The 27,884-nt window shown below is 44.6% G+C and overlaps 1 protein-coding gene across 1 annotated transcript; it reads left to right on the forward strand.

The window, feature by feature from the left end:
- The first annotated feature begins 1,252 nt into the window (after positions 1-1,252).
- GNG13 (G protein subunit gamma 13) lies at positions 1,253-27,884 on the forward strand. The gene is made up of 4 exons (XM_088464990.1): positions 1,253-1,670; positions 19,028-19,281; positions 19,517-19,653; positions 27,162-27,884. The coding sequence occupies exons 3-4, from the start codon at positions 19,556-19,558 to the stop codon at positions 27,265-27,267; spliced, it is 204 nt and encodes a 67-aa protein (XP_088321116.1). The 5' UTR covers positions 1,253-1,670; positions 19,028-19,281; positions 19,517-19,555; the 3' UTR covers positions 27,268-27,884.

Here is a 27,884-nt window from a genome sequence, read left to right on the forward strand (position 1 = left end):
ATGTGTTGTAGTCTCAAGTACACAGGCATTCCCTCCCTCAATCTTGTGTATTAGACGGAATTGCAGAGTCGCACACAAGCGGCTATGCAATCCCCTCCATCTTTATACAAATGCAGAAGGAGGTGTTGGACTTGCTGCATTTGCGAGCACCGGTCGCGATGTTTGCTCTTTTGGTCAGGCTGTGGGAGCCGAAGCTTCCTGCTGCCTGAGCAGGTGCTGCTCACTTCCACAGACCATGACCTCGTCCCACCCAAACGCAAGAGATGTACAATAATCATCGGATGAACGTAAATCTCTGAAATCAGGCCCTCAATACAGACTTATAAGATGCATCCAGCCTGAGTGTGGTCCTGTGATGAAGGAAATCCCTTTCAGACAGTGACCTTCAGCATTTGCCCTATTACATGCCTGTAGCCGCCAGACACTGCAATTTGCTGGAATATGGGATCGAAGTTAGTTGTACATAAAACGACTCCCGATGTCGTCTCAATACTCAGCTGCGTGCGTAACGCCCAGTTATCATATCGCAAGTTTTCCTACACTGTTCTGTGAGGTGCATGGTGGGTTAGCATCTGTGCCTCACTACCGTGAGGTCAAGAGCTCAATTCCTGTCCAAGGCCGTATCTGTGTGGAGTTTGCATGTTCTCTCAGTGTTTGCTTGTGTGTCCTCCCACGCTCTTAAAACATACCGGTCGTTTACTTGGCTTCTGACCATAAAATAACCCTAGTGTGTGCGTAAATGTGATCAGGAATATACAGTAGATTGTAAGCTCCACTGGGTAAGGGACTGATGCGAGTGACTGACATCGCCACTGTAAAGCGCTGCGGTGTGTATGTTCGCACCATATAAATATTAATAGATATCAACTTAGAATCTCTGCCCGACCATCCATAAAACCGGCGTGTTCTGTTGCCTAAAACCCCACAGCCACCTGCACTCGCTGTATTTTGTGTACAGTCTTTAATCCCAACTCCAAGGAAACACTTCACATTTTACACTGCAAGACTAAACACACAGCCTCTGTACTGTATGTGGCAAAGGAGCCTCTCTGTCTGTCTCTACTGGGTGTCAACTGCTCTATCCTAAAACAGACACACACAAGCCTGGGCCAGTGCTTTTGTTGTCCTGAGGGAGGCAATTAAGAGAGAATCCCACAGACAGGTATCTATGGTAGCCGAGCATTGCATGTCATTAGCACCAGGCACCAATAAAATGGTACAAATACACAGAGTAACTAATGATTCCATCAGCTACATCTGTGGCCATCCCCTGCCTCCTTTCTCTGTGTGTATATGGTTTTTTTTTTTTCCTTTCCTTCAACAAAACCTGCTACTTAATGCAGAGAGTATTGTAAGTGCTTACGAGAAGACAGGCATAAAACAGCTCTCTCTCTACAAAGCCTTATCGTTGGGCCAGCTCTTAACCCATCCCCAGAAATAAAGGGCCATCGCTCTTATTAATCCTCTCTCTCTGCAGCAGCTGGATTGCTGGTACATTAACAGATTACATCCTGGATGTTGGGCAGATTTAGCAGGATTCCATCTGTTTAAAGGCCAGTGACTTTGGTGAGGCTCGGGATACCCCTCCTGCTCTCTCCTGCAGAGGACTGATCCTTTTTTATTTTTTTTTTATGGTTTTCTCTCCTGTAGGACACCTCCATGACATAAAGGTAAGAACTCATCTTCCAGTGGATTTATGGTACACAGGCTCTGGCAGGCAAGTGGTTAATGTCTGTTGCAATTCATGCATGTCCGGGCAGACGCAGTGGGCTATTGGGGGGGCTATTATGTGTAAGAATGAATATAAAGGGTGTAATGGGGGGGTGGGTGTTGTCACAGTGCTATTGTATTCCACTATTACTACAACATGAAAAAAAAATAAAGTAATGGCCTTATATATATATATCTATGTATTTACATATATATATATGCATACACACACTTGTTTAACTCCGCCTCTTGTTCAAAGAACTTGCAATCCGAGCAGTGTAGGAGCACCTTTTTTTTTTTTTTAATAATAGCATGCACATTTATATCATGTCTGATCAGAGTCTGTCTTAGGTTTTTCTCTGACTAACGGACATTTTAAAGCCCTGAAACGCCTCAGCAGGACATTTCCTCCTGGGTAATGGTTCAGTCGGGCCGCAGCCTGTTTTGAACAACTAAACAACAAGTCATCTCTGACAATCGTGAAGTTGTGGAAGAGTTTTTTTTTTTTTTTATAAACTATTAACATACCTACTCGTATCCCTAGCATCTGAACGTAGTGTAATTCCTTAATGTCTCCGAAGCCTCCTTGTACTTCATTGGAGAAATACTGTTACATGGAGCGTTTCGGTTTCTGGCCTGGGGAAGCCGGATACAGTGATTGTCCAGTTGGCCGGGACACTTTGGGCGCCGGGTTACTGGACACAGCCCGGATTGGTTGAGAATGATGTCTCGCTCTCTGTACTCGCCAGTAGTGTAATAAATCTGTGGCTGAAACTTTCCCCTGATGATGCAGTGCACCATTTTGTCTGGCCAAGATTTGTGTGATATATAAGCATTTGTATTCTATGGGTATAACATGAAGTCTTTATACTAAACTGGTCAGAAATGTCTCCTCATAGTTTAATTTTTCTCTTCTCTACACCTCCTCCTCTAGTGCTTAGGGCAAAGGTTCCCAAACGTGGTCCTCAAGGCTCCCAACAGTCCTGGTTTTAGAGATATCCATGGTTGAGCACAGGTGGTTAAATCAAACTGACTAAGGGGTCTAGTTACTAAGCAGTGTTAGGAGACAGAGTGAAAAGTGATAAGGTGCCAGCCAATCAGCTCCCAACTGTCATTTTTCAAACACAGACTGTGAGATGACAGTTGGGAGCTGATTGGCTGGCACCTTATCACTTTTCACTCTGTCTCCTAGCACTGCTTAGTAAATAGACCCATAAGGCACTAATTAAGTCACCCGTGGTTAACCATGGATATACCCAAAACCTGGACTGTTAAGGTGGGTACAGACTGCAAAGATATATCTGCAGATCGAGTGATCTGCAGATATATCTGTAATCTGCAGATATATCTGTAGATGATGGTCGTTGATATACACTGAACGACCATCATCTTCCAGGCAGCCGCGGCTTCCGCTGTATGTGTACGGGACGATCAGCTGATCGTCTGTACACATTTGCCAATGGACAGATATTCCTGCAGATATATCTGCCATCGGCTGTGCAGCACAGCCGACGTGATATATCTGTGAACGACATTGCTCACAGACATATCGCTGGTACACACTGGCCGACGGGCATCCGATAAATTGGCCGATCAATTGATCGGCCAGTATATCTCAGTGTGTACCCAGCATAAGGGTGCCTTGAAGACTGAGTTTAGGAACCTCTGGCTTAAGGGTTGTAGCTGAAATAAGTTGGATACGCAGATTTATTAGCACAGGTTCGCTGAGAAAAATATTGACACTGGAGGGAGCCTAAGCACCTCCCTTGCTCACCTGTACAAACACCTATCACCCCTCCTTTTCCCAATTAACCTGGTAAACATGTTGCTAGGTCTCATGATGGAGGTTTATGCTGTCCCCAGGCTAAGTCGACGCTATTAGGTTTATTCTAAATTTTAAGTCTGAATTAGTTGCCTGGATGCCATTTATACAATGTGATTCTGTTCCCTTATCTCCTCTTAGTTCAGATATCCAGGGCCACATTCACGGACACTGAAAACCTATTAAAACCTTCCCGGCAATTAATTTGTAATCCGTTTTGCTGCAGAACAGAGCACTGATCCTGCCTTGGCCTGTGTTTGTGTTGGATTGTCAGACAGGAACCCTGCACATCAGATACAACTGCTATTCGCTTATTCTGTCTTCGCAATCCGCAAAGTCTTTAATGTTGCTGAAGTCTGTAGCCGATATTGCTCATTTGAGTTGAGGGCAAGGAGTTTTAAAGTTATAATGCATGTCCTAAATCATCATAATAAGAGTATGGATAGTTCTGGGGCTTGGATGACAAAGGACGTTGTGCTGAAGTTGCCGGCCTTGGTAGTTGGGAAAGGCTTAATGGCAGGGATATATTTGTACGCTGATGCCCAGAGGACTGTAATTACATGTAGTGATAACAGGCACCCAGTATACAAACATGCAGTGCACACTCTGGGGGAGAAGAAATGGGTAGGCGTGTGCAAACAGATGGAAACTAGTCAGCAGAATTAGCATTGGGCTAATGTGATGCATTAGTGGCTAGAAGCTGCTATCAACATATAGTCGATAAATAGTTCTGTCCTGAGTAATGTGATCAGCTCAGCAGGAGCGATCTGTGTTTATCCATATGTCAGGGTCCCATAGGGGGACATTTCTGCAGCACTTATATTCAGCAAATAAAGTCCAATTTCTAGGTCTCTAACAACCACTTACAGTGGTTTAAGGGCTACTAACTCTATCTTCTACATCATTTTCCTATCGGCATGTGTTTGAGGATCTCTGCACAAGTGGATCCGTTGTGCCCCAAACCTGAGTACGGTGTGTCCACTTGTGTTCCTGTGACCGTGTCCAGTGGTCAAGTTGGGGGGTGTAGTGTCCTATGTCTGTATACAGTGTAATAGATGTGTATTATGATCATGTACAGTGGTCAGGTCATGTTGGGGGTGTAGATTCCTATGTCTGTATATAGTGTAATAGATGTGTATTATGATCATGTACAGTGGTCAGGTCATGTTGGGGGTGTAGATTCCTATGTCCTGTATATAGTGTAATAGATGTGTATTATGGTCATGTTGGGGGTGTAGTGTCCTATGTCTGTATATAGTGTAATAGATGTGTATTATGGTCATGTACAGTGGTCAGGACATGTTGGGGGTGTAGTGTCCTATGTCTGTATATAGTGTAATAGATGTGTATTATGGTCATGTTAGGGGTGTAGTGTCCTATGGGCCTGATTCAGAGCCGGACGCTATTTGCGCTCGCTCGTTCAGAAAAAGGGGCCGGCTATTTAAATTGAGCGCTCGCTCTTTGTGGTCTGTTGACGCCTCTATGTCTGAGCGAGCGAACGAAACATGCGCTCGCTATTTTGTAAAGACGCCCCCTGGCCGCTCGCATCCTACGTCATCTCCGCTATTTATTTGATTAATCGAGTACATCGAAAGGCGTCTGAACTGTTCGCAGTGCTCGCGGTTGGATTTTCCTACCGCAATCATGCGAACAGTTCAGGCTAAGATACAACCAAGTGACGTGGTCGATGACGCTGCTTTGTTAATTATGCACACCCTTAAAACGCCCGTTTTGACCATTTGGCACGCCTGCGTTCGGATCTCCACTCCCCGTTTTCAAGCACCTTACCCTGTTACCACCCACAAACGCCTCATCCTGTCACTCAAATTAGCAGGCACTCGCTATTTTGCGAGTGCTCAATTTCCGACCGCAATGACTGGTTGGCGCATGCGCATTACGACCCATACGCATGCGCAGTTGTGCAAACATCGCTCGGAGCGAACGAGCGGCCGCTTACGAGCGGCTCTGAATCAGGCCCTATGTCTGTATATAGTGTGTAATAGATGTGTATTATGGTCATGTACAGTAGTCAGGTCATGTTGGGGGTGTAGTGTCCTATGTTTGTATATAGTGTAATAGATGTGTATTATGGTCATGTTGGGGGTGTAGTGTCCTATGTCTGTATAGTGTGTAATAGATGTGTATTATGATCATGTACAGTGGCCAGGTCATGTTGGGGATGTAGTGTCCTATGTCTGTATATAGTGTGTAATAGATGTGTATTATGGTCATGTACAGTAGTCAGGTCATGTTGGGGGTGTAGTGTCCTATGTTTGTATATAGTGTAATAGATGTGTATTATGGTCATGTTGGGGGTGTAGTGTCCTATGTCTGTATAGATTGTAATAGAATTGTACTATGGTCATGTACTGTGGTCAGGTCATGTTTGGTATGTAGTGTCCTATGTCTGTATATAGTGTAATCGATGTTTATTATGATCAGGGACAGGGCAGGGCCCACAGTGCTACTGATGGTAGGATCAAGACTGGTTTATTTTTGTTTTTTTTCCTTATGGAGTCAATGAGATTTTTTTTATGTGGGGACCATAGTGATCGTTTGGCTTTTGCTGTGGAGTCCAGCCAATCTTATTGTTTTTTTTTCCTGTGGGGAGCAGTGCGATTGTTTCTTTCTTTGTGGAGGCCAATGTATATTTTTTTTATAATGTGGAGGCCAATGTTTGTTTGTTTTTGTATTTTTATGTGGAGGCCAATGTTTTTTTTGTTTTTATGTGAGGGCCAATGTATGTGTTTTTTTTTTTTATGTGGAGGCCAATGGACTGTATGAGTGTGTTTTTTAAAATATATTTTATGTGGAAGCCAATGCACTGTATGTTTGTTTTATTCCTGTGGAGGACAGTGTGTGTGTGTTATATATGGAGGCCAATGTTTTTGGGGTTTTTTTACTTATTTTTTTATTGAAGCATAAACATCACAATCCAACATCACAATTAGTAAAGACATCGTACAATACATGTTGAGAGGAGTACAAAGGTCAAGTTGAAACCATGTTATCAAAACATTTCAAGAAGCAATAAAAGACATTGCACATGACATGTAATTGAAATCCGCAATGAAATTGTAATGATATGCAAAGCATACAGTATAAAGCGTAATGTGATACTGAGCTTCCTACACTAACATTTTACAATTTTCCCAACCAAGAAAAAAAAAAGGGGGGAGCCACGGCTTTCACCAAGGTCTACTCCAAAAAGAAATTATACAATTTACTACCGTATATACTCGCGTATAAATTGACCGGAATATAAGCCGAGGTATCTACTTTTACCACAAAAAACTGGGAAAACTTATTGACTCGAGTATAAGCCTAGGTGGGAAATGCAGCAGCTGGTAATGCCCCCAGTAGTAATTCCCCCTGGTTGTGCCCCCAGTAGTAATCCCCCCTGGTAGTGCGTGCCCCCAGTGGTAATCCCCCCTTTCAGTGCCCCCAGTAGTAATCCCCCCCCCTGGTAGTTCCCCCAGTGGTAATACCGCCTTTTAGTGCCCCCAGTAGTAATCCCCCCCTGGTAGTTCCACCAGTGGTAATCCCCCCTTTTAGTGCCCCCTGTAGTACCGTATATACTCGAGTATAAGCCGACCCGAATATAAGCCGAGGTACCTACTTTTACCACAAAAAACTGGGAAAACTTATTGACTCGAGTATAAGCCTAGTGTGGGAAATGGTAGCAGCTGGTAGTGACCCCAGTAGTAATTCCCCCTGGTTGTGCCCCCAGTAGTAATCCCTCCTGGTAGTACCCCTAGTGGTAATCCCCCCTTTTAGTGCCCCCTGTAGTAATCCTCCCCTGGTAGTTCCCCCAGTGGTAATCCCCCCTGGTAGTGCCCCCTGTAGCAATCCCCCCCTGGTAGTTCCCCTAGTGGTAATCCCCCCTTTTAGTGCCCCCTGTAGTAATCGCCCCCTGATAATGCCCCCTGTAGTAATCGCCCCCTGGTAGTGCCCCCTGTAGTAATCGCCCCCCTCCGGCCGCTTTGAATGGGAGAGACGTCATTACTCATGACGTCTCTCCCACTACCCACTGCGGGAGCCGGAAGATGGCTCCCGCAGTGGGAGCAGCAGCAGCCGATGAGAGTCTGACAGACTCTCATCGGCTGCTGATTACAACAAACACACAGCTGCCGGCTCCGGCGGCTGTGTGTTTGTGCTGTGTGTAGTGCTGACCGAACTCCGTCCGAGGGGGTACTTTTTCAGCACAAAAAATGTGCTGAAAAACTCGGCTTATACTCGAGTATATACGATATATTGTATACTAAAAAGTATACTGTGCGATCTCAACTCTGAAACAATGGCCCCAGAGACCAAAACCACGGGGTTGTGAGAGTGTACAAAGCAAAGAACGGGGATGGACAATTAAACTGATAAATCCTTTTTTTAATTATCAGCAAACCTACTTAAGTAACCTAACATAAGAGGTGACAGGTGAGCCCCTGGGTAGTTTAAACAGTACTTGCAGTGCACAAAAATGAGGATATGGTAGTGTCAGATGGCTAATATAAATTGGCGACTGTTAAGCATTTAAAAGTCCTCCAAGTGAACTATAGTGATAGTCTGATTATTGGGGGAGGGGGGAACCTAACTAGGTGAATGCACAGGGACAAAGTATATAGGATAATTAAAACTGAGAAGGAGTGCAAATAAACCAAAATGTACCATGAGAAATAATATTATAGAAGAAAAACAATGAGTTACACATTAGCAAGTAACAGCTTCGGTAGTCAAAACAGTGAGCGTATGTCTAATACCAGCTGGACAATAGAGTATAAGCAAAGTATAGTGTATTCATGTAATAGCATCTGAGGGTCCCTGCTCTAAAGATGGAGCATATACTGTGCTGGTACCTTCATGGGCATAAACAGTATAAGAGACCAGTGTCAAAGAGCTAATATTGATCAAAAAATTAGTTGGCCTAAACCCAGAAGTAGAAGAAAAAAAGTTTCAGTGCGCTCCCAATGGGATCTCAAAAAACTTCAAAAGCGTTCTATTCCTCTTTTAGATGCGGCTCTTCTCTTCTCTTATAAGAAGTTTGCACAAGAGAAGAGCCGCATCTAAAAGAGGAATAGAACGGAAAATTTATTGGAATGGTGAATCTGCAGTGAACTGGTTAAAAATATTTCATATACTTCTTATAGACTGTCTGACACAATTTTGATAAAGAATTGTGTTGTACCCACATATATAGTGGTATATTACAGCCATTTTTTATTGAAGGAACTGAATGGTGAAATCATCACATCACAGAAATTATAAGGATTATCTAAAAAAAAAAAATTGTTTCAAAATAACTAGAGTGGACTTATGGAGTAGTGGTATCATCATGATCTTCATATAGAACTATTGTGAATATATTGATTGCAATTGCTTTTGAAGTTTTTTGAAATCCCATTGGGAGCGCACTGAAACTTTTTTTCTTCTGCCTGTTTAGTGTGATTAGGGTGATTAAGTGATAATCACCATTGTTCTAAGTGCTGCCCTATTTAATGTGGATCGCGTTTGTTTAAATTGCCTTTTTGTACACTAAACCCAGAAGTATTTACAGTTCCCGAGCCGTCGAAGTTTATGCATTTTACACTTTTGAATTGGGGAGCTTGTCTACCAGCTGCTGAATCCAGTGCACTAGCTAAGTCCACCACTAGGGGTACATTTACTAAAGTGAAAGTTTTTAGTAGTGGAGATGTTGCCCATAGCAACCAATCAGATTCTACTTAACATTTAACTAGCACCTTCTTGAAGATAACAGCTAGAATCGTGTTGCTACAGACAACATCTCCACTTTTAAAAACTCACTTTAGTAAATTTACCCCCTAATGTCTGAGACCATACGGAATCTACCGGGGATCCCAGGGTGTCTATGGGGTGAAAGAGCTCTGGTTCTGTTGGTAGTGAAGAAAATCAACCTTACCAATTGTGGGAAAAGGAATCTTGGTCTTCTGAGTAGAAATGTATTGTGGAGAAATGACCCGGTCTTCCAGCCCATGCGTGTCATTATCGGCAACTGTAAGTGCACAGTTTGCCAGTGACTGTTCTTTAGGAAGAGTAGCATCTAGTTTCAGTATGATTTTACATATCCATCTGTCAATTTGGGGCAGAAGGATCTGGCCAATGACTTCCGCCAGCTCAATAGCAAAAGAGGTGTGTACAAGAAGCATGGTCATGTCTTGAAGCTTATATAACACTTATTACGATATTGTAAGTACATGAAAAAAATACCTTTTAAAAAAAAAAAAACGTAGGTGTTGTGTGGACACTGCTGGTACAGTAAAAACGTGGAATGACTACTAGGTGGTTGCGTAATACAATAAGGACAGCAGTGCAAATAGAAACACTTCACCTCCCAGTAATAAGTTAGATGTGGAGGAACTACCGTTAATTAAAACAGCAATATAGAATCAAGGACACATCCGTTAATACAATACAATACTGATTGCTTCATTCACTGAGTGCCAGAGGAAATATTCAATACAATATATGGCATAAGGGACGGGAAGGAGTACTAGGTGGGTAAAGGCAATACACAAGGAGGTAAGAGACCCTAGTGAGGAGGGAAGAAAAAAAAAAAAAGTTTGTCAATGAGGTATTAGTAGAAAGGGGAGAGGGGAATAACAAACAAGGTTAGTACTGGGGAGAGGGCATCGGCTAGCAGCCTACATGATCCTCGATGCACCGGTCACCGCCGCCAGCCACACAGATACCACAATGGACCAGCAGAAGTAGGAGCCGTGCAAATAAACCAGGCAGCACCTCTATTCCAGCCGCCACCGAAGGAGAGCGCTGGGAAGATCTTCAGCCGGGCTCCTAATGTAGATAGGAACAGGTGGGATGGAGGACAACCACTCCTGGCAGCAGCGGGTAGAGCTGACGAGGAACGACTCTCCAGGTGAGGCTGGGATCCAGTGAGAGGCAGTGCGGCGTGCAGCGAACAGGGGGGTCTATTTATCAAGCAGTGAAAAGTGTGGAGAAGTAAACCAGTGGAGAAGTTGCCCATAGAAACCAATCAGCTCCTACCTATTAATTTATAGACTGTACTTGATAAATGTTACTTGAAAGCTGATTGGTTGCTATGGGCAACTTCTCCACTGGTTCACTTACCCACAGTTTTCACTGCTTGATAAATAGAACCCAGGGTGATCACATAGGGGCAGGAGCCAATGACAGGAAGCACCCGCTGGAGAGCCGTGAAGGCAGGACCACGGGAGAGGAGGATTGTTTAGCGCAGGCACACCACCGCGGAGGACACGACCCGACAACGGGAGTCCCAGGGAGCATAGGCAGGAGGGTCCAGAGCTGGGAGAGGGCATAAAGCAGCCTGTGTGGCCTGGTAGTATCAGCTGGAGGTAAGGAGCAGACCAGGCAGTCAGCAGAAGGGGAAGGCAGCCAGGAAGATGACCACACCACCCCGAGATGCCAACGGATCACAGCAGCCCCCCGAACCTCCCAGTGGCAAACAGCAGGGAATGGTTGATGTGAGCGGGCTAGAGGTGTAGACAGTGACCTCTCAGGACACCCACCCCACCAATCGAGCAGGCACCGCAGGGTATTGGACAGGTCAGCGCCCCAGATGCCGCCACAGAGGTAGTTATTCCTAGACAGGTAGGGAAGTGGGGCCCTAATTACGCACACCGATACTGTAGCAGGATCACTGATCTGTGGTCTTTGGTAGAGGAGGGGGATGAAGATGCAGAATAGTAGGGAGAAGCTCAGGGGAAAGCACTCCTGACACCATGCTAGTTTTCGCGCCAGAGAGATGGTGTTCATGCAGGCCCACCACTAACAGTGGCCAGACTTCAGTGGAAAAGTAATCTCCCAACTTAATAAGGGCACCAGAAGGATCCTCCTCACTTCGTCTCTCCAATGGAGTAGGCTGTTTCTCCAAAAAAGCACTTTAAACGGGATCGTATGTGTGTTTTTTTTTATGTGGAGGCCAATGTATGTTTGTTTTATTCCTGTGGAGGCCAATGTACTCTGTTTTTTTCCCCCAATGGGGGACTGATTGTGTGCCTTGGCAATTTGAAAATTTTTTCACCCTTTAATCATTTGATAAAGTCCATCCTATAACCAGAAACATGTATTCCAGTACATACGCTTTTAGCAATACACTCAGAACTTGGGAGGTTAGTCCCTTTGTCATCATATCAGTGACGTTATCTTTGCCACAAAGGTGACACTGACAGACTTCATTTCCATTAATTCTCGAATGAAGTGATGTCTGATAGCTATGTGCTTAGACCGTCCATGGTGCTTTGTGCAGTAGGACAAGTCTATACCACCTCTATGTTGATTGTTTCATCCTATTCCAGAATACCCAATTCACATAAAAGCTACTGTAGGTATAATCTTCCTTTGCTGACTCTGTAAGTGCCATATACTCCTCCTCAGTGGTGGATATTGCAGGAGTGGGTTGCTTCCTGCTTTCCCAGCTGACTTCTGCCAGTACAAACTGATATCTTGTGTAGGAATGACTGTCATCCTCACCTCTTCCCGTCGGCATAATGAAGGATTTCAGTTTAGTATTTCCACAATTTGAAGCTCAAATTTCAAGGTATTTGAACCCTTCAGAATTCTTGGAAAAATTAATGGCAAACTGACTCACGCAGCTTACAGCATGTATAATGTCATGTTGAGTTCCAATACTTACATTTAGCTCCCTGATAAGAAATCCTTTTCATATCCACTATTTCTTCCTCGCTTGTTGGGGACATGGCTTTTGTTAATTTTGTGCCTTTGTCAATTGGAGGATTTACTGGATTTTTATCTGACATTGCATTCTTAAGGTGCCCATCCACTAGACCAGAGGTTCTCAAACTCGGTCCTCAGGACCCCACACAGGTCACGTTTTCCAGGTCACCCAGCAGGTGCACAGGTGTATTCATTACTCACCGACACATTTTAAAAGATCCACAGATGGAGCTAATTATTTAACTTGTGATTCTGTGAGGAGACATGGAAAACATGCACTGTTTGGGGTCCCGAGGACCGGGTTTGAGAACCTGTGTACTAGACGATTAAGTTGAGTGATTGAATGATAACGATATAGTTCAATCATTCATAAATCCTAAATTGACCAGCGATGCGCACTCCCGCTGGTCGTTTAGACATCTATCATCAGGCAAACATGCTGGACAAGCTGACGATAACGTCAGGTTCAGCATGTTTGCAGATGATTGATGTTCAGTGTAGACACATCACAGACTGACAAACAACTGCACGATTACAATGTCGTGATTAATTGATCACCCAATGTATCTGTCAGTGTGTACCCAACTTAAGAGGCCTATGTATCAAAGCTTGATGAGAGATAAAATTGTGAGGTATAAATCACCAACCAATCAGCTTCTAACTTTGATTTTATAGGCTGTGTTCGAAAAATAACCGTTAGGAGCTGATTGGTTAATACTTTTTCTCTCACAATTTTATCTCTCATCAAGCTTTGATACATAGGCCCCTAAGCGCAGTGTGCTATACCTTACCATACTTCCCTTTAGTCAATCCCGGATTTCTGCGTATAACCTTTAGCGACAAGACAGGCTTACAGAAGACCCACTTGTTTTTGATTGTCTTGCAGTGACTTGGGCTGTTTACAAGAGTCCACATATTCTTGTCATGCAATTATGCTATTTCTTTGCCTATTGCTGCCTTTTTATTTTTTCCTGTCGCTACTTGATTTTGCCTCTTGGATATTTTGAGGTTCACAGAAAGTGATATTTGCACACTCCTTGTGATATCTTTTGGGGGCTTTCCATCATTTCTTCCTGTTCTGTGCCTGGGTATACACACTGGCAGTCTCCAACTTAGACACGCTTCCAGCTGTAGGCATATCCAACTAAACTAATTTGTGCTGTACGCCTTGTTCCGGCCTCACGTTAGGTGGCGCTGTTTCATAGAACACTACATCTCTGGACCTTAGAAGTTTTTTATTTGTAATGTCCCATAGTCTCTTGGCAGAATCCAAGCAAGATTCACTCAACTGACGTCCATATTGTATCTTTTTTTTTTTTTATTTAGATTTGGGCATAAACTTTGCATCCAAACACTCTTAAGATGATTGACATTTAGCTTGATTCCAGACCATGCTTCTGGTGGTGTTTTCCCTTTTTACAGCAACTGAAGGTGCATTATTCTTTAAGTATTAGTTAAGTATACTGCTGTAGACACTGCTTCTTCCCAAAAACAAGGCCCGCGTTTCTTGGCATAGTCTGCGCTCTCTCCACAATTGTGCGGTTTGCACGCTCACTGACACCATTTTGTTTTGTCATGTATACAATGGTTAACTGGTGCTCAATGCCATCTCTTTTCAGGAAGACTGCTACATTCTTGTTTTCTTATTCACATCCCAAGATTTCTGACCCGTTTGAGTCTTCGCCAGACTTTTGTAGTTTGCTATTTTGTTCACTACTTTAATCTAGTTTTTCATGAAGTAAACATGTCATTCCCGTGAAATCATTGATGAATGTGAGGAAAATCTGTATCCACTTATCAATTTTAAATTGCTCTAAAAGCAAAACGGTGGCAGTGCATGCTGGGAGGTGTAGTTCCACTGCAGCTGGAGGGCTGCAAGTTTGACAACTGCTCTACACAGTAAAGATGGCGCATGAGCAGTAGTCCAGTGGTGACGTCATCTGGTCGGGCATCCCGCTGCTAGTTCCCAGGATGTATGGAAGAGAGGGGAGACTGCCGGTGAAGGTCGCTAAAAGCACTATAATGTACAGTGGTCAGGACATGTTGGGGGTGTAGTGTCCTATGTCTGTATACGGTGTAATAGGTCATGTACAGAGGTCGGGTCATGTTGAGGGTGTAGTGTCCTATGTCTGTATACAGTGTAATAGATGTGTATTATGATCATGTACAGTGGTCAGGACATGTTGGGGGTGAAGTGTCCTATGTCTGTATAGAGTGTAATAGATGTGTATTATGATCATATACAGTGGTTAGGGCATGTTGGGGGTGTACTGTCCTATATCTGTATACAATGTAATAGATGTGTATTATGATCATGTACTGTGGTCTGGTCATGTTGGAGGTGTAGTGTCCTATGTCTGTATATAGTGTAATAGATGTGTATTATGGTCGTGTACAGTGGTCAGGTCATGTTGGGGGTGTAGTGTCCTATGTCTCTATAGGGTGTAATAGATGTGTATTATGGTCATGTACAGTGGTCAGGTCATGTTGGGGGTGCAGTGTCCTATGTCTGTATACAGTGTAATAGATGTGTATTATGGTCATGTTGGAGGTGTAGTGTCCTATGTCTGTATACAGTGTAATAGATGTGTATTATGATCATGTACAGTGATCAGGACATGTTGGGTGTGTAGTGTCCTATGTCTGTATACAGTGTAATAGATGTGATTATGGTCATGTACAGTGGTCAGGACATGTTGGGGGTGTAGTGTCCTATGTCTGTATAGGGTGTGACAGATGTGTATTATCCAGGGCAGCACAAAACATATATTTGTGAGTATTGCATGGCATCTATTTATGGGAACAGATTTTATCTGTTTAGAGCCCTTTTAAATGAGCCCGCGGAAACCCAATGAATATGTTGTTGCAGAGCCGAGGTAGCAGTGTGTGGAAGTACAAGTCTCAGCATGCCTTGCCATTGTTTCTCTGAGATCCTGATCACTGAGCAGTGTTGTTTTTTTTCTTAGTTGGCAGGAAACAGATTTCATCATTTTCAAAAGCATAAAATAACTACAAATAGAAACGACCGGTCAAAAGTTTTAGAACACCCCATTTCTCAGTGTTTATATACCTTTGTCGCAGTGTTCTCTGGATTTAAGCAAAAAATCAACATTTGGACTCCTGGTATTCTTTTTACAGTGGAAAAACATTTATTTTATTTTGGGGGGGGGGGGGGGGGGGTGTTCCCTACGCTGCTGCAGAAGTTACCACTAATGTGCTGCACGTGTAGGTTGCGTTGCTTTCACCCTACTGTCCAGTTCATGCCATAATAGCTAGATGGGGTTCATGTCTGGAGACACTGCAACCAGTCCATGACTTTTAGCCTACCCTCGTGTTCTTTTCCTCAAAGGTAGCTCTGACCTAGCCTGGTGTCATTATCGTGCTGTAGGATATACAACTCTGCGTAAACCAGAGAGAATTACTTGGACATGGTATATACAGCTATAGCCATTTTGGTTCAGGGTGCGTCACTCGGTGCAAGTATCCAGCAAAAGCCCCCAGACCATCACACTTCCTCCTCCATGTTTGATAGTTGGCATCTCAGGGGTTTACTTACTAATCAGCGGCTTGAAGCTCGGAATTAAAAAATGGCAATACTTTTAATAGCAAAATACACTATATGGAGAAAAGTATTCGGACGCCTGACCATTACACCAACAGGGACTGTAATGACATCTTATTCAAATACATATACTTTAGGATGGAGCTGGTTCCCCTTTTTGCAGCTATAACAGCTTCCACTCTTCTTGGAAGGCTTTCCACAAGATTTTGGAGTGTTTCTGTGGGAATTTGTGCCCATTCATCCTGTAGAGCATTTATGAGGTCAGACACTGATGTTGGACGAGAAGACCTGGCTCGCAATCTCCGTTCCAGTTCATCCTAAATGGGGTTGAGGTAAGGACTCTGTTCGGGTCAGTCAAGTTCTTCCACACCGAACTCATCAAACCAAGTCTTTATAGTCCTTGCTTTGTGAACTGGGGCACAGTCATGTTGGAATAGAAAAGGGCCTTTCCCCAACTGTGTCCAAAAAGTCTTGGTATGCTGAAGCATTAAGATTGCCCTTCACTGGAGATAAAGGGGCCTAGCCCAAACCCTGAAAAACAGCCTCATGCCACCAAACTTCACAGTTGGCACAATGCAGTCAGGCATGTAACGTTCTCCCGGCATCCGCCAAACCCCCCATCTGACTGCCCGAGAAGCATGATTCATCACTCCACAGAACACGTTTCCACTGCGCCACAGTCCAGTGTCGATGTGCTTTACAACACTCCATCCAACGCTTGGCATTGGACTTGGTGATGTGGGGCTTGTATGCAGCTGCTCAGCCATGGAAACCCATTCCATTAAGCTCCCGCCACACAGTTTTTGTGCTTACATTAATGCCAGTGGAAGTTTGGAACTCTTCAGGTATGGAATTAGCAGAGCGTTGGCGACTTTAACGCACCACGCGCCTTAGCAGTCGTTGACCCCGTTCTGTGATTTTACGTGGTCTTCCGCTTCGTGGCTGAGTTGCTGTTGTCCTAAATGCTTCCACTGTCTAATAATATCACTTACAGTTGAGCGTGGAACATCCAGCAGGGGTGAAATTTCACAAACCGTCTTACTGCAAAGGTGGCATCCTATCAGAGTGCCACGCATCCTATCAGAGTGCCACGCTTAAAGTCACTGAGCTCTTCAGAGTGACCCATTTTGTATCACAAATGGAGACTGCATGGCTGGGTGCTTGATTTTATACGCATGTGTCAGCAGGTCTGATTGAAACGCCCCAATTCATTATTTAATAGGTGTGGCCAAATAATTTTGTCCCCACTGTATATTGCACAGGTTCTCAAACGCAGTCCTCGGGACCCCAAACAGTGCATGTTTTCCATGTCTCCTTACAGAATCACAAGTGAAATAATTAGCGCCACCTGTGTATTTTTAAAATGTGTAGGTGATTAATGAATACACCTGTTCACCTGCTGAGTGGCTTGAAAAAAAGTGAACTGCGTGGGGTCCTGAGGACCGAGTTTGAAAACCACTGATATAGTGTATGTGATATTTTTTGCTTTTAAATTCTGGACTTAAACACACCGGGAAGTGGTGACTATTGCAAGCCGCTACTTAAAAAAATATATATAAATCCCCCAAAAACATACTTACTGTGTAACCATTCTTTCGCCTACTGAATAGCGTACAAAAACCCTGTGTGATGACCTAGAGATTTCTAAGTTTGATAAATTGGTCCATAAGTCCTTCCAGTCCTCAGTAGGGCTTTTTGCTGCCAGCTGTCAGTTCTTAACACAAAGGTTCCCAAACTGTGGGCCTGATTTACTGTGTCGCTATTCTGCTTATACACACGTAACGCAGTTGCTAATATCAGCGGTGATATGTAAATGCGATCGCAGCCTGACATAAGGACGCCCACTTACTCACATGCGTATACTTGACCAACATAGTGAAACAATCGGTAACATCGGACAGTTAGGGAAGCCCAGACCTTACTCAGGAATTGCTTACTTTTGCGCACGCCTCGGCCTCTGGTATCACAGTGGATAATTTATGCACGCCCATGCAACGGCTTGAAACGCACTGGCACGCCTGCATCCGCCCGACCACCCCCTGTCATCACCCACAAACGCCACTTCCTGTCAATCACTCTGCCATGGGTCTGCATAGCCTTAGCAATGAGGCTGACGACTCCACGGGAGCGCACACTACACGATGTAGTGCATATACACGGGACGATTTTAATGATTTGTCATTCCGATGCATTGGAATCGGCCATATTGTTAATAAGACCCCTACACACTAGACGATTTTAACAGTTCAGGTTTTAAGACTATCCATGCTTAAGCACAGGTGACTTAAAAAGTACTGTAGTCAGTTTCATTATATCATCTGTGCACAGCCAGCATGGATAGCCTTAAATACCTTAGGGTGACTTGAGGATCGGGTTTTGGTAAACTCTGTCTTAACCCATTACTTGTCCCTTTAAAAATGCCTTATTTTTTTTTCTGTAATATAAATCTGAAAGTAAAAAATTTTCAGTTTGATAACTTTTTTTTTTAAAACTTCTAGCATAGAGGTTCTCAAACTCTGCCACTACAGTCCAGGTTTTAAGGATAGCCATGCTTGAGCACAGGTGGCTTAATTAGTACCTCAGTCAATATGGTTTGACTATCTGGACAAGCATGGATATCCTTAAAACATGGACTGTAATGGCAGAAAAACTGAAAAAAATGGGGGCGTTCTAAAACTTTTGTACAGTAATGTGTATAACATTGAGGATCGGTTACAGGGATGTTGTTTGAGGATCAGGGTCACGGTGATTGTAAATCTTTTATATTACGTCCTCTCAGCCGAGTCGCTGTTAAAACTGGGCTGGTTGTAAGTGCATTAAAGTCTATTGTTGTATCCACAGGTGAAGCAGCCTTTATTGCAGTATTTTGGCTAACACACTACACCTGTGAGGTAGATCAACATCAGTTTTCTATAATAATATTATGAATGCAGCTTGCAATAGTGATTGTGCCATATCCAGTGAGCTTTAGAATGTGCAATACAGCCTACTCAGTCTGTCCTGTACGTAGGATCCAGCCGTCGCACAGGTTTTGCAGAAAGGTATATAGCTCAACTAATTGCCTGTATCCGCCTAGGTTTCTCCCAGAAGTAAGGCCCTGGTGAGTGTGAGCCCTCAGCACAGCCTGGAGACAGGCAATCTCCAATGGACTAATGCATCTACAGTAAATGCCTCTTTGTGTCAATGAAAGGGTTGATAATGACATGTTTCATGTTCGCTCACCTTGTCCTACTTTGCCTTCCCCCTAGGCACTCACATGGACCACGGTGACACACCTGCCCTATATGCCAATTACTGCAGCCCCTGATTGCTGTATAAAAGAGCTGCCTGACTCCGTCCTCATCCTCGGACCTCTCCTAGCTGGAACATTCAAATCGGATTCAAATTCTCCCTGTGCGTTATTTGGCTGGTGCTGGGAGCACATGCAAAGCAGGATCTACACTGCCAGAGCTAAGCAGCTGCACTAAGAACCACTGGTTGCCCAAAGTCTGTCTGACAGCAGGTAAGGGGGCAGCTCAGACACACAGCACAACTTGGGCTGATAAAGGTCCAATAGGAAATCGCTTCTCTTACAGCAAATCAGCAAAGTCATGAGATTATTATTTTTACTATATAAAATACCAACGTGAATGGGGCTGGAACCTGTACGGGATAGTTGGGGGAAATATCTGATCTCTAGTGAGTATTTTTTTCTGGATCTTTCACGGCGGAATTTAATTTCCACGTTTCCTTTACAGCACAGTCTCCGCGGAGTCTTCCAGCTTGAAACCGCCATCATGGACGAGATGGACGCACCGCAGATGAAGAAGGAGGTGGAGAGCCTGAAGTACCAGCTGGCTTTTAAGAGAGAGATGTCTTCCAAATCCATACCTGAGTAAGTATGGGAGAGCGCTCCAGTCTAATAAGTACCCAGTATTGGGGGGTGTGAGGAGGGGTGAGAATAAAAAGAATGATTAAAAGATAGGGGGAGGGGTTACAGCTACTTTGTTAAAGTGCCCCTCTGGCTATGGGCCGTATTCAATTAGGTGCGAAAAGCCGTATTCGGCTATAAAGTTCCGCGAGTGACGTCATTTTGCCATGCAAAAAGTTTCCTCCATATTCAATTCCGGAGAGTTTTCGCAGGTGCAATGGAACCGGTGAAAAAGTTTCGCAGATGAATAGGTGTCGAAAAAAAAAGTGCAGAATTGGGGATTTGGGGTGCAAACTTCGGAACCCCCCCTGCGAAGGGGACAGTCCCCGAAAGGTAAACTAAAGTCTTTTTTAAACTTTTTTTGACGCAGATCACCCCCGAAAAGTACTTTCATTTTGGAGCCGAAAAAGTCCAAAGTTGGGGGACAAACTTAAAAACTAGCAAAATAGACTCCAGCGGCCCCCCCAAGTATGCCCCAGGTGTTTTTAAGTTTGCAGGTGGTTTCGGCAGTTGGATTTTTTTTTTTTTTTTAAAACTTCACTTTAGCAACTTTTAACCATGATTGTTCCCATTTTCAAGTACCCCAAATATGCTGGGACTAGTTATTTTCTGCAAAAAACCCTGCTAAATGCTATTCTTCACCACTTATGCTAATTAGCAGCTACTGAGAGCATTTAATGACCCCAAATACCGTCAGCAGACCTATTCGGGGGTATCTATAGTGATCCCCAATGTCAGTGCATCTTTTGGGGGGTGTCAGGCTGATTTCCCCAAATCTGACAGCACTTTTTGCCTGTTTGCGTTTCGCCGGGTCCCGTTTTCGACGATTTCTAATCGAATACGGGGATTAGCGGGAACGCACGAGATGCTTTTTCACATGGAAAACCAGCGATGTCGGTGAAAAGTCCAGAATGCGAAAAGTAAGGGACTTTTCGCTCCTAATTGAAAATGCCCCTATGTCTACAAAGAAAAAAAAAAACAGGTGCCAGTAGTAAGTTTTTCAGTGTCCTGTAATGTGGCTCCTGAGATTACACAGTCCTGCATTACAGGATATTTGCTTATGTAACAGGCAAGACATGGATATAAGTGCGTGACCAGACCCTCACATGAAACCCTCAGTACAGGATTCATAATCCGTGTGACAGAACACATCTGTGCATCACATATCAGGGCTTGAGGTGTCACAAAACTTAAAGCTATGCATTAAATACAGTATATTTCCTTCAACAGGGGAGGTGGGCCCCTGGATTTGGGTAAGCTGGTTGACCCCTGACACGGGTTAATAGGATTCCCAGATTTAATTTTAAATGTGTGAATGAGATAGTCTGCTGCACAGTGTAAGGTGGGACATAAGGGTCGGCAGAGCCACTTCTCAAAATTGGGAAATATAGCCAAAGGTATTATGCTAGCCTCCCCTCCCAACCTACTATTCATCCATTCCTGCCTTCAAGATTTACACCTGTGCTGCTCCCCACCTCAGGAACTCTCTCCCTCTCCGACTATCCAAACATTCAAATGGGCTCTCAAAACACACTCCTTATATTATAGCGTTTCAGCTCTCACCCCACGTCACCTCTCTGTGTTCTTCTCTCACTAACTCTCCCCTGTATCACCCATCTGTCTCCCACTATAAATTGTAGCTCTCCGGAGCAGGGCCCTCGTTCCTCATATGCTCTTCCTTTCCTTATTTACACCATCACCCCCCAATGTCCACACTGGTAATTAAACCTTTGGGTTGAAATACAGGCCCTACTTCTGTGGCTGTTACGACGGCCTGTGCAATATTTATGTAGCTTTTAGCTCACATTCTGCAAGGTTTTGTACTAGGGAGCTCATTCAGAGCCGCTCGCATCCAGGGTATGCAAAGTGACGCCATGGCAGGCGCTCGCTCGGAAAGGCATTAGCGCGCCCACTTTGGCTGTGTGTGCGATCGCTCTGTGTATGCAGACACCCATTAGCGTATGTTGAGACGCCCACTATCGCACGTCATCTCCAGGAAGTGTTTTAAAACATTGGTACAGCAAGGACCATTGGAAGCTAACGCAGCGCTTGTGGTTGCCTTACCCTACTGCAAGCACTTCAGTGTAAAAGACAGGCAGGTAACGTTGGCTGTTAATTATGCATGCCTCTGAAACAGCATTGAGACACTCAGGCGCGCCTGTGTTCACACCTCCACTCCCGTTATTAGTGCCCTGCCCCTGTTACCACCCACAAACGGCCTCTCCTGTCACTCATTACACTGGGCTGTCTTTGCTTGGCGAGCGAGCGGTTTGCGATCGCAGAGAGTAGTTCGCGCATGCGCGTTTGCATACCATCGGGCCGCTTGCGAGCATCTCTGAATGAGCTCCTAGGTCTTTTACATTTTCTTGTTTGTTTGCACTGTTTTTTCTTACTTTGTAAGGTGCTGCGTAACCCTTGTGGTGCCCTATACGTAGAGGATGATGAACATGAGACACCGTAGTGCAGTTGTAGGCATTAGCAATTACCACCACCTGCACATGGCGGGTTTTGTTGTTTGTGGAGCCGCTGCCCACTAGTTCTGCTCCCTGGTATTAGACAGAGGCCACGGGGCAGTACACCTATGGTTAGCTAAGCATTTTCTAAATGAACACTTAGCCACCATTTTTGCTCCAGGCGGTAGCACTAGCCCAGTGAATTTCAACTCGTAGGACACCGAACAAGTTTTTAAAATTGCCAAGGCACGCCATCGGTCCAACAAATATACATTGGCCTCCACAAAAAAAAACATTCTGGATCCTACCCGCCAGTAGCTGAGACTGTGGTCCCTGTCCTGTCCTTTATGGGGGGGGCTGGGGTTGCTGCTGTAACACTGAGCTCAGCACTATGTGCTCAAACACTGTGAGCAGCGGGTGTGCAAAAGCAGCGTGCGCGACCATTGATGTCACACCGCCGCGTCTCCATAGGTCACGGCCCGAGCACGTCTGAGCCTCTCGGAAGAACCCAGCGCTACCCGGGCCCACAGCTCAAATGAAGGCAGCACCGCTGACTCGTGTGTGCGTGGCTGCTGCACACTTGACAACTGCTCGCGGGACACAGAGCTTGAAAAAATAAATAAATAAATAAATAAATGCTGCACTAGCCCCTATATAAACCCAATTAGTTTTGGAATGGATAATACCGTTATTTGGACAATATATAAAATGTCATGTATGATAAATTCTGTGTAGTACTGGGCTAAATAGTTAATGAATTCATGTTCTCTCTTATGAAAGCAGGCTGCCACGTGAGGCGCAGGCAGAGAAGGACTGACTACTTTGCAGACCTACATTGATTTATACATAATAGCCCAAGTGATTGCACAGCTTTTTGACATGGATCCTTTAAGGATATTGGGGGTCATTCAGACCCACTCGCGAGCGGCAGTACGCTCGCAAGTGGGTCGATGTTCCCCACTGCGCATACGCACGACGGAGGGAGCTCCGTCGTGCGCATGCGCGAGACCCGGCGAGCGAAGGACTTTCCTTCGCTCGGAGTCTCGCATCAAAGGGGGCGTGCTGTCGATGGTGAGTGACAGCACGCCCCCTTTGGGGGGCATGCCTGCCAGACGGAGGCGTTCCTATGGGAACGCCTACCGTCTGAAGCCGGCCCCACTGACATCACTAGTGATGTCAGTGGGAGTGATTATGGCTCTGATAGAGCCAAAATCACTCCTGACCTTGCGGTTGTGAAACCCGACCACAGGGTTTCACTCGCAAGTCCGATGGTCAAGACCATCGCGACCATCTTGTTGCACTCTCGTATATGCTGTGGGTGGTGACATTTTAATGGAGGTGGGCCCTGATTCAGAGCGAGCGCTCTGGTCAGAGCGTCCGGCTCTGAATCAGGGCCATTGTACTCTGCTGTCTAATGGAGTTGGGGGAAGGGATTGTTCACTTTAAAGCATAGCTGCAGTAAGAGGCCAGGTAAACACTCCATGGGTTATATCTGAAGATTTGGGACATTCTACATAAAGTACACTAGACTAAAATCACTTACCTGGCTCTAAGTTAGTCGCAGCACATGACTGATTACCAGCTCCGCTAGTCATGTTATTCCTGGTGAATAAAAGTATGGGGAAAATTTGGGAGGAGATCAGCCCCAGACAGCCATGTGATTAGGTGATAGCTGGTTGCCGGCTAGGAAGCTGGACCTGTCCAACAACTGGATCTGGCCGAAATCCCGACAGCGTTGGGATCCCAGCACCAGAATCCCAACCGCCGGCATCCCGAAGGTAAGTATCGGGCGTTAGGGTGCGGGGTTAGGCACTTAGGGGGAGAGGTAAGGGTTGATCTTACCTTATGGGTGTCAGGATTCCGCTGTCGGTATTCTGACCAGTGGCATCCCGACTGCCAGGATGGCATACCCAACCCGGTGTTACTAAATTCCAAGAAATGAAACAGGATTTGTAACGCGATTTTGAATAGCGCCGGGGGGAGTTTCCGGAGCTATGCAACTGACCGCGTTGTTAAGTGTTCCCGCTAGGCTGCTTTAGCAGGGTGCCATGTCCTGCTCGATTTTAAAAGGGCAAATTGCACCCTGCCCCTTTTAGCATCGCCCCTGAGCCTTTCCCAGCCAAGGATTGGTGTGTCCCGAGGATGGGAAAAGTTGTGGTGACTGATTACCGCCGGGTGAATAGACGCCATGCGTATGCAAACAGCATTTATTTATTGTGAGGGGGAGAGCTTGGGGGAAGCCCAGCACCTCCGTAAGTGCAGGGTACATCCCCAAGTGTACGCACTCCGATTTTCGGGAGCGCATGTGCATATGATGCCCTAGCCGTGAGTCTGCGCCCTTCCTGCATTCTAGCGGGAACACGAAGACAGACTACAGAAGTTCTGCTCTCTCATCCTCCTGAAGAGTGAGCAGAAAGCCTACTTAAGTGGCGGCACTTTAGTCGGAGAATGCCAGTTAGCGTGACTAAACTGGTGTGGTAACTGGCATCTTCCCACTAACTGCAGGGAGTGACGGAGACGACTGAATTGCTCCAGGAGCTCCTTCCCGGCGCTATTCATATCACGTTTAATTGAACTGCCCCTTAGAGAGCCACACACAGCGGTTTGACCAGCGAAAGCACATCCACGATAGATGTAGACATGAATGGTCAATTTGTAAGGACATCTCTCTTAGAAGGGCCCTATTATTTCCATCAGCATATGGCGGTAAACAGTCACCAATGGCTAGCCAGCTTTTCACACCTGCCCAAACAAGTGAGGCACCGATTTTACCTCAGATTTCATTGTTCTGGACCCACACCTCAAATAAGATCAAAACTCGCAGGGAGCGCAGCAAGGACAAAACAACACTCCAATTCAGAGAGACTAAGGAGCTGTGACTCATAATTACACAGAATATCCACTTGCATACGGGACTGTCTCACCCTTGTTAGAGGATATAAATAGCATCTGCCAGAAGTCTATTCTGCTGGAGTGTATTATTTGCATTTGGTCTTTCATAAACCTGTATTACCATTTATTCCCAGGAGTGATTGCTCCTATATTACATGTCCAGGTACAGAGACCCGCGCGCTGCAATCTTGCACAGGGAACATTAAATAAAAAATTTAAAAACATTGATGAAGTCCACAAGTGAGTGGATTTGGTCAATGTTTTTACATTTTTATCTATGCAAAAACAGTCATAACAAAAAAAACTCTATTCCAGGAGGCTAATACACATACACAGCTGGTAATATCCATGTATCAGGGGAAATAAAGACACCGCCCTCCAGCTGCTGTGGAACCATACATCCCAGCATATCATTATAGCAAGATTGTGGCAGGGCTTGCTAGAAACCCCTGCTGTATATTTGACATAATATACAGTGTGATATAATACACATTTTTGAGCCCTTGAAGCATTTACATTAAAGACATCACTGCTCATTCTGCAACTAAGCACATACCCCAAATAAAAAAAAATATATCTGACCTAGGGTAAAATTTACTAAGCGGCGGTTTCTAAATGAAACCAAAACTCATTGTAGAGGAAAAGCGAATTTCACATCAGCATGGGCATAACTGCACAAGATGATGTGTTGGTAAAAACATGTAATTCGTGTGTGGAAAGAGGACAAGCATTTTGAAGCTGGGCAAGAGAGGTTATAGGAAGGTCTGTCTTCCTGAGGCAGCCATAAACCTGCCTCGCTGTTTAGGGCATAAAAGAAATAGGTCTGTGTAAATTATAGGACAGCTGGCCAGACCCTTGATAAAACAGTTATTAAGAGGCCTGTGTTCGGTTTGGGAACAGTGATCCAAAAATAGTTGTTTACACAGGGAGACACTGTCTCAGCAGGTGTGAATTTCTTCACCTAGTCGCTGTGCACGTTTATGGACCTCAGCCTGCCTCCCAACTTCAAAGAGAGCTGAATGTATAATTAAAGAACCCCTGCTCATGTGGCCAGGAAACCCTGAGTTTCAGATAGCTGGACAATCCACTCTGAGCTGAAAAGGGTTAAAATCACCCCAGAGAAGGGGGGTGAGGAGGTGCCTGGAAAAGCAGGCATAAATGTGTGACTCAACCCTGGGCTATTGTTCATTCTGCGTGAGGCTATCAAAGGATACAAATAATCCCTAATTAGTCACTGGGAAGGCCTCATCCCAGAACCATTTAATCCAACGTGATTTGAGTGTTTTTTGTTTCTCCAAATTTATTTTATGGAAATTGTAAGTAACGGTGTGATTCTTTTTAACATTATTATATTCTTTGTAACTTTTGTACATTAGCTTTGACGATATTCTTGAATTAAACATTACTTCTGGATCTGTGTTTTTATGACCCATGGCTTCATATGGCTCATGTTACCCATTTTTACTAAGTGTGTATAATTGTATGGGCAGGTAAGGGCAAAGGATTACCAAGTGTTAACACTAAAGTTCTCCTTTGCTGGTGGCAGTTACCAGGTTTAGTTAACCACACGTGCTGAGGTAACCTGTAAAAGTCACGGGCGGCGATTCTCAGATTGGCGTATCTTGAGGGCCGACCCATGACTAGTAATTTTAGCCCTGTTCTATTCTAAAATGTGTTTTGACGGCGTTTTTGGCCTTAGTAAATCTGCGGCTAGCAAAGCCGCCCGCAAACCGCCGAGGTTTAGAACACGCCACTTAGTAAATAGAATACAAATGGCAGAAAATTAAACAAGGCCTTGTACCTGATGCCTTAACAAAATTAGATTTTTTTTTTTTCCCCTTAATGGCTCAGACAAAATGGCTGCCGTGCTGCATGTAGGTGACAAGTCCATTACAGAGTGCTACGATTTATTTATTTTTTTTCTTTCTAATGTCCATGCTCCAATGAAGTGACTTGTATGGCATTGGACAGCTATAGCAGCTGCATACCAGGCTATTGTAACAAGAAAAAAGAGAGAGGGGAGGGAACGTAGGAATAAAAGCCGAGACAAGTCTCTGTCTTAGATTCACTCAAGACCGGTCTGCCCACATCTCCCTCATAATCACCATTTCTCTCTCACATTTTCAGGTTATTAAAGTGGATTGAAGAGGGAGTGCCCAACGACCCCTTCCTGAATCCAGAGCTTATGAAGAATAACCCGTGGGTGGAGAGAGGAAAGTGCAGTATCCTGTGAGGCTCCGACACCAGGCACTGCCCCCACTGCCCCTTACCCAATTTATCACCTACTCTGAATGTAACTAAATTATAATATTAGAGTACAGCCAGGAAGCTGACCAGAACTGTATGATAGATAACTCTGCGCTGTCCCAGCTGACATTACGCTCACAGGAAGGGCACCAGGATTCCTACCGTCACCTACGGGACAAACTGGTGGTCTCATTTTATTTTACTGTCATTTTATGTTTAGAAGGTTAGTAGAAAGCGTGGACATGTTTTAGATTAATGAGAAACTCTGCAGTGGAAAGGGCCGTGTTGTACATATCTAACTGTATGTAATGGCAGGTTGTCACAATAGTATGACAGCAATAAACCAGTCTTGGGCTTTTGTGAAAACACGCACAGCCCGGCAGCAAATATTGCCCTGTGCTGACAGCTCCCCTCCCCCCGACTGTACCTTCCAGGTTATGCACTATACTAGACTATGCTTTTCAGGTTAATGTCACTGTAATAATTTATAAAATCAGGGGAGCTCCTGAAACCCCTCTATTTTTCCTCCCTCGTTTTTTTTGTCCAATTAAATTCTACAATGAACAGAGAATTCATATCTAATAAAAACATGGTTCATTTTTC

Source organism: Taudactylus pleione, unplaced genomic scaffold (genome assembly GCF_031769625.1).
Source record: "Taudactylus pleione unplaced genomic scaffold, aTauple2 ptg000061l, whole genome shotgun sequence".
NCBI classification, from domain to species: domain Eukaryota; kingdom Metazoa; phylum Chordata; class Amphibia; order Anura; family Myobatrachidae; genus Taudactylus; species Taudactylus pleione.

Excerpts from the sequence above, each read along its gene's own strand:
- GNG13 (XM_088464990.1), top strand. The coding sequence starts at position 19,556 with ATGGACGAGATGGACGCACCGCAGATGAAGAAGGAGGTGGAGAGCCTG. Across the intron at positions 19,654-27,161 it reads TCTTCCAAATCCATACCTGA|GTTATTAAAGTGGATTGAAG; the intron begins GTAAGTATGGGA and ends TCACATTTTCAG.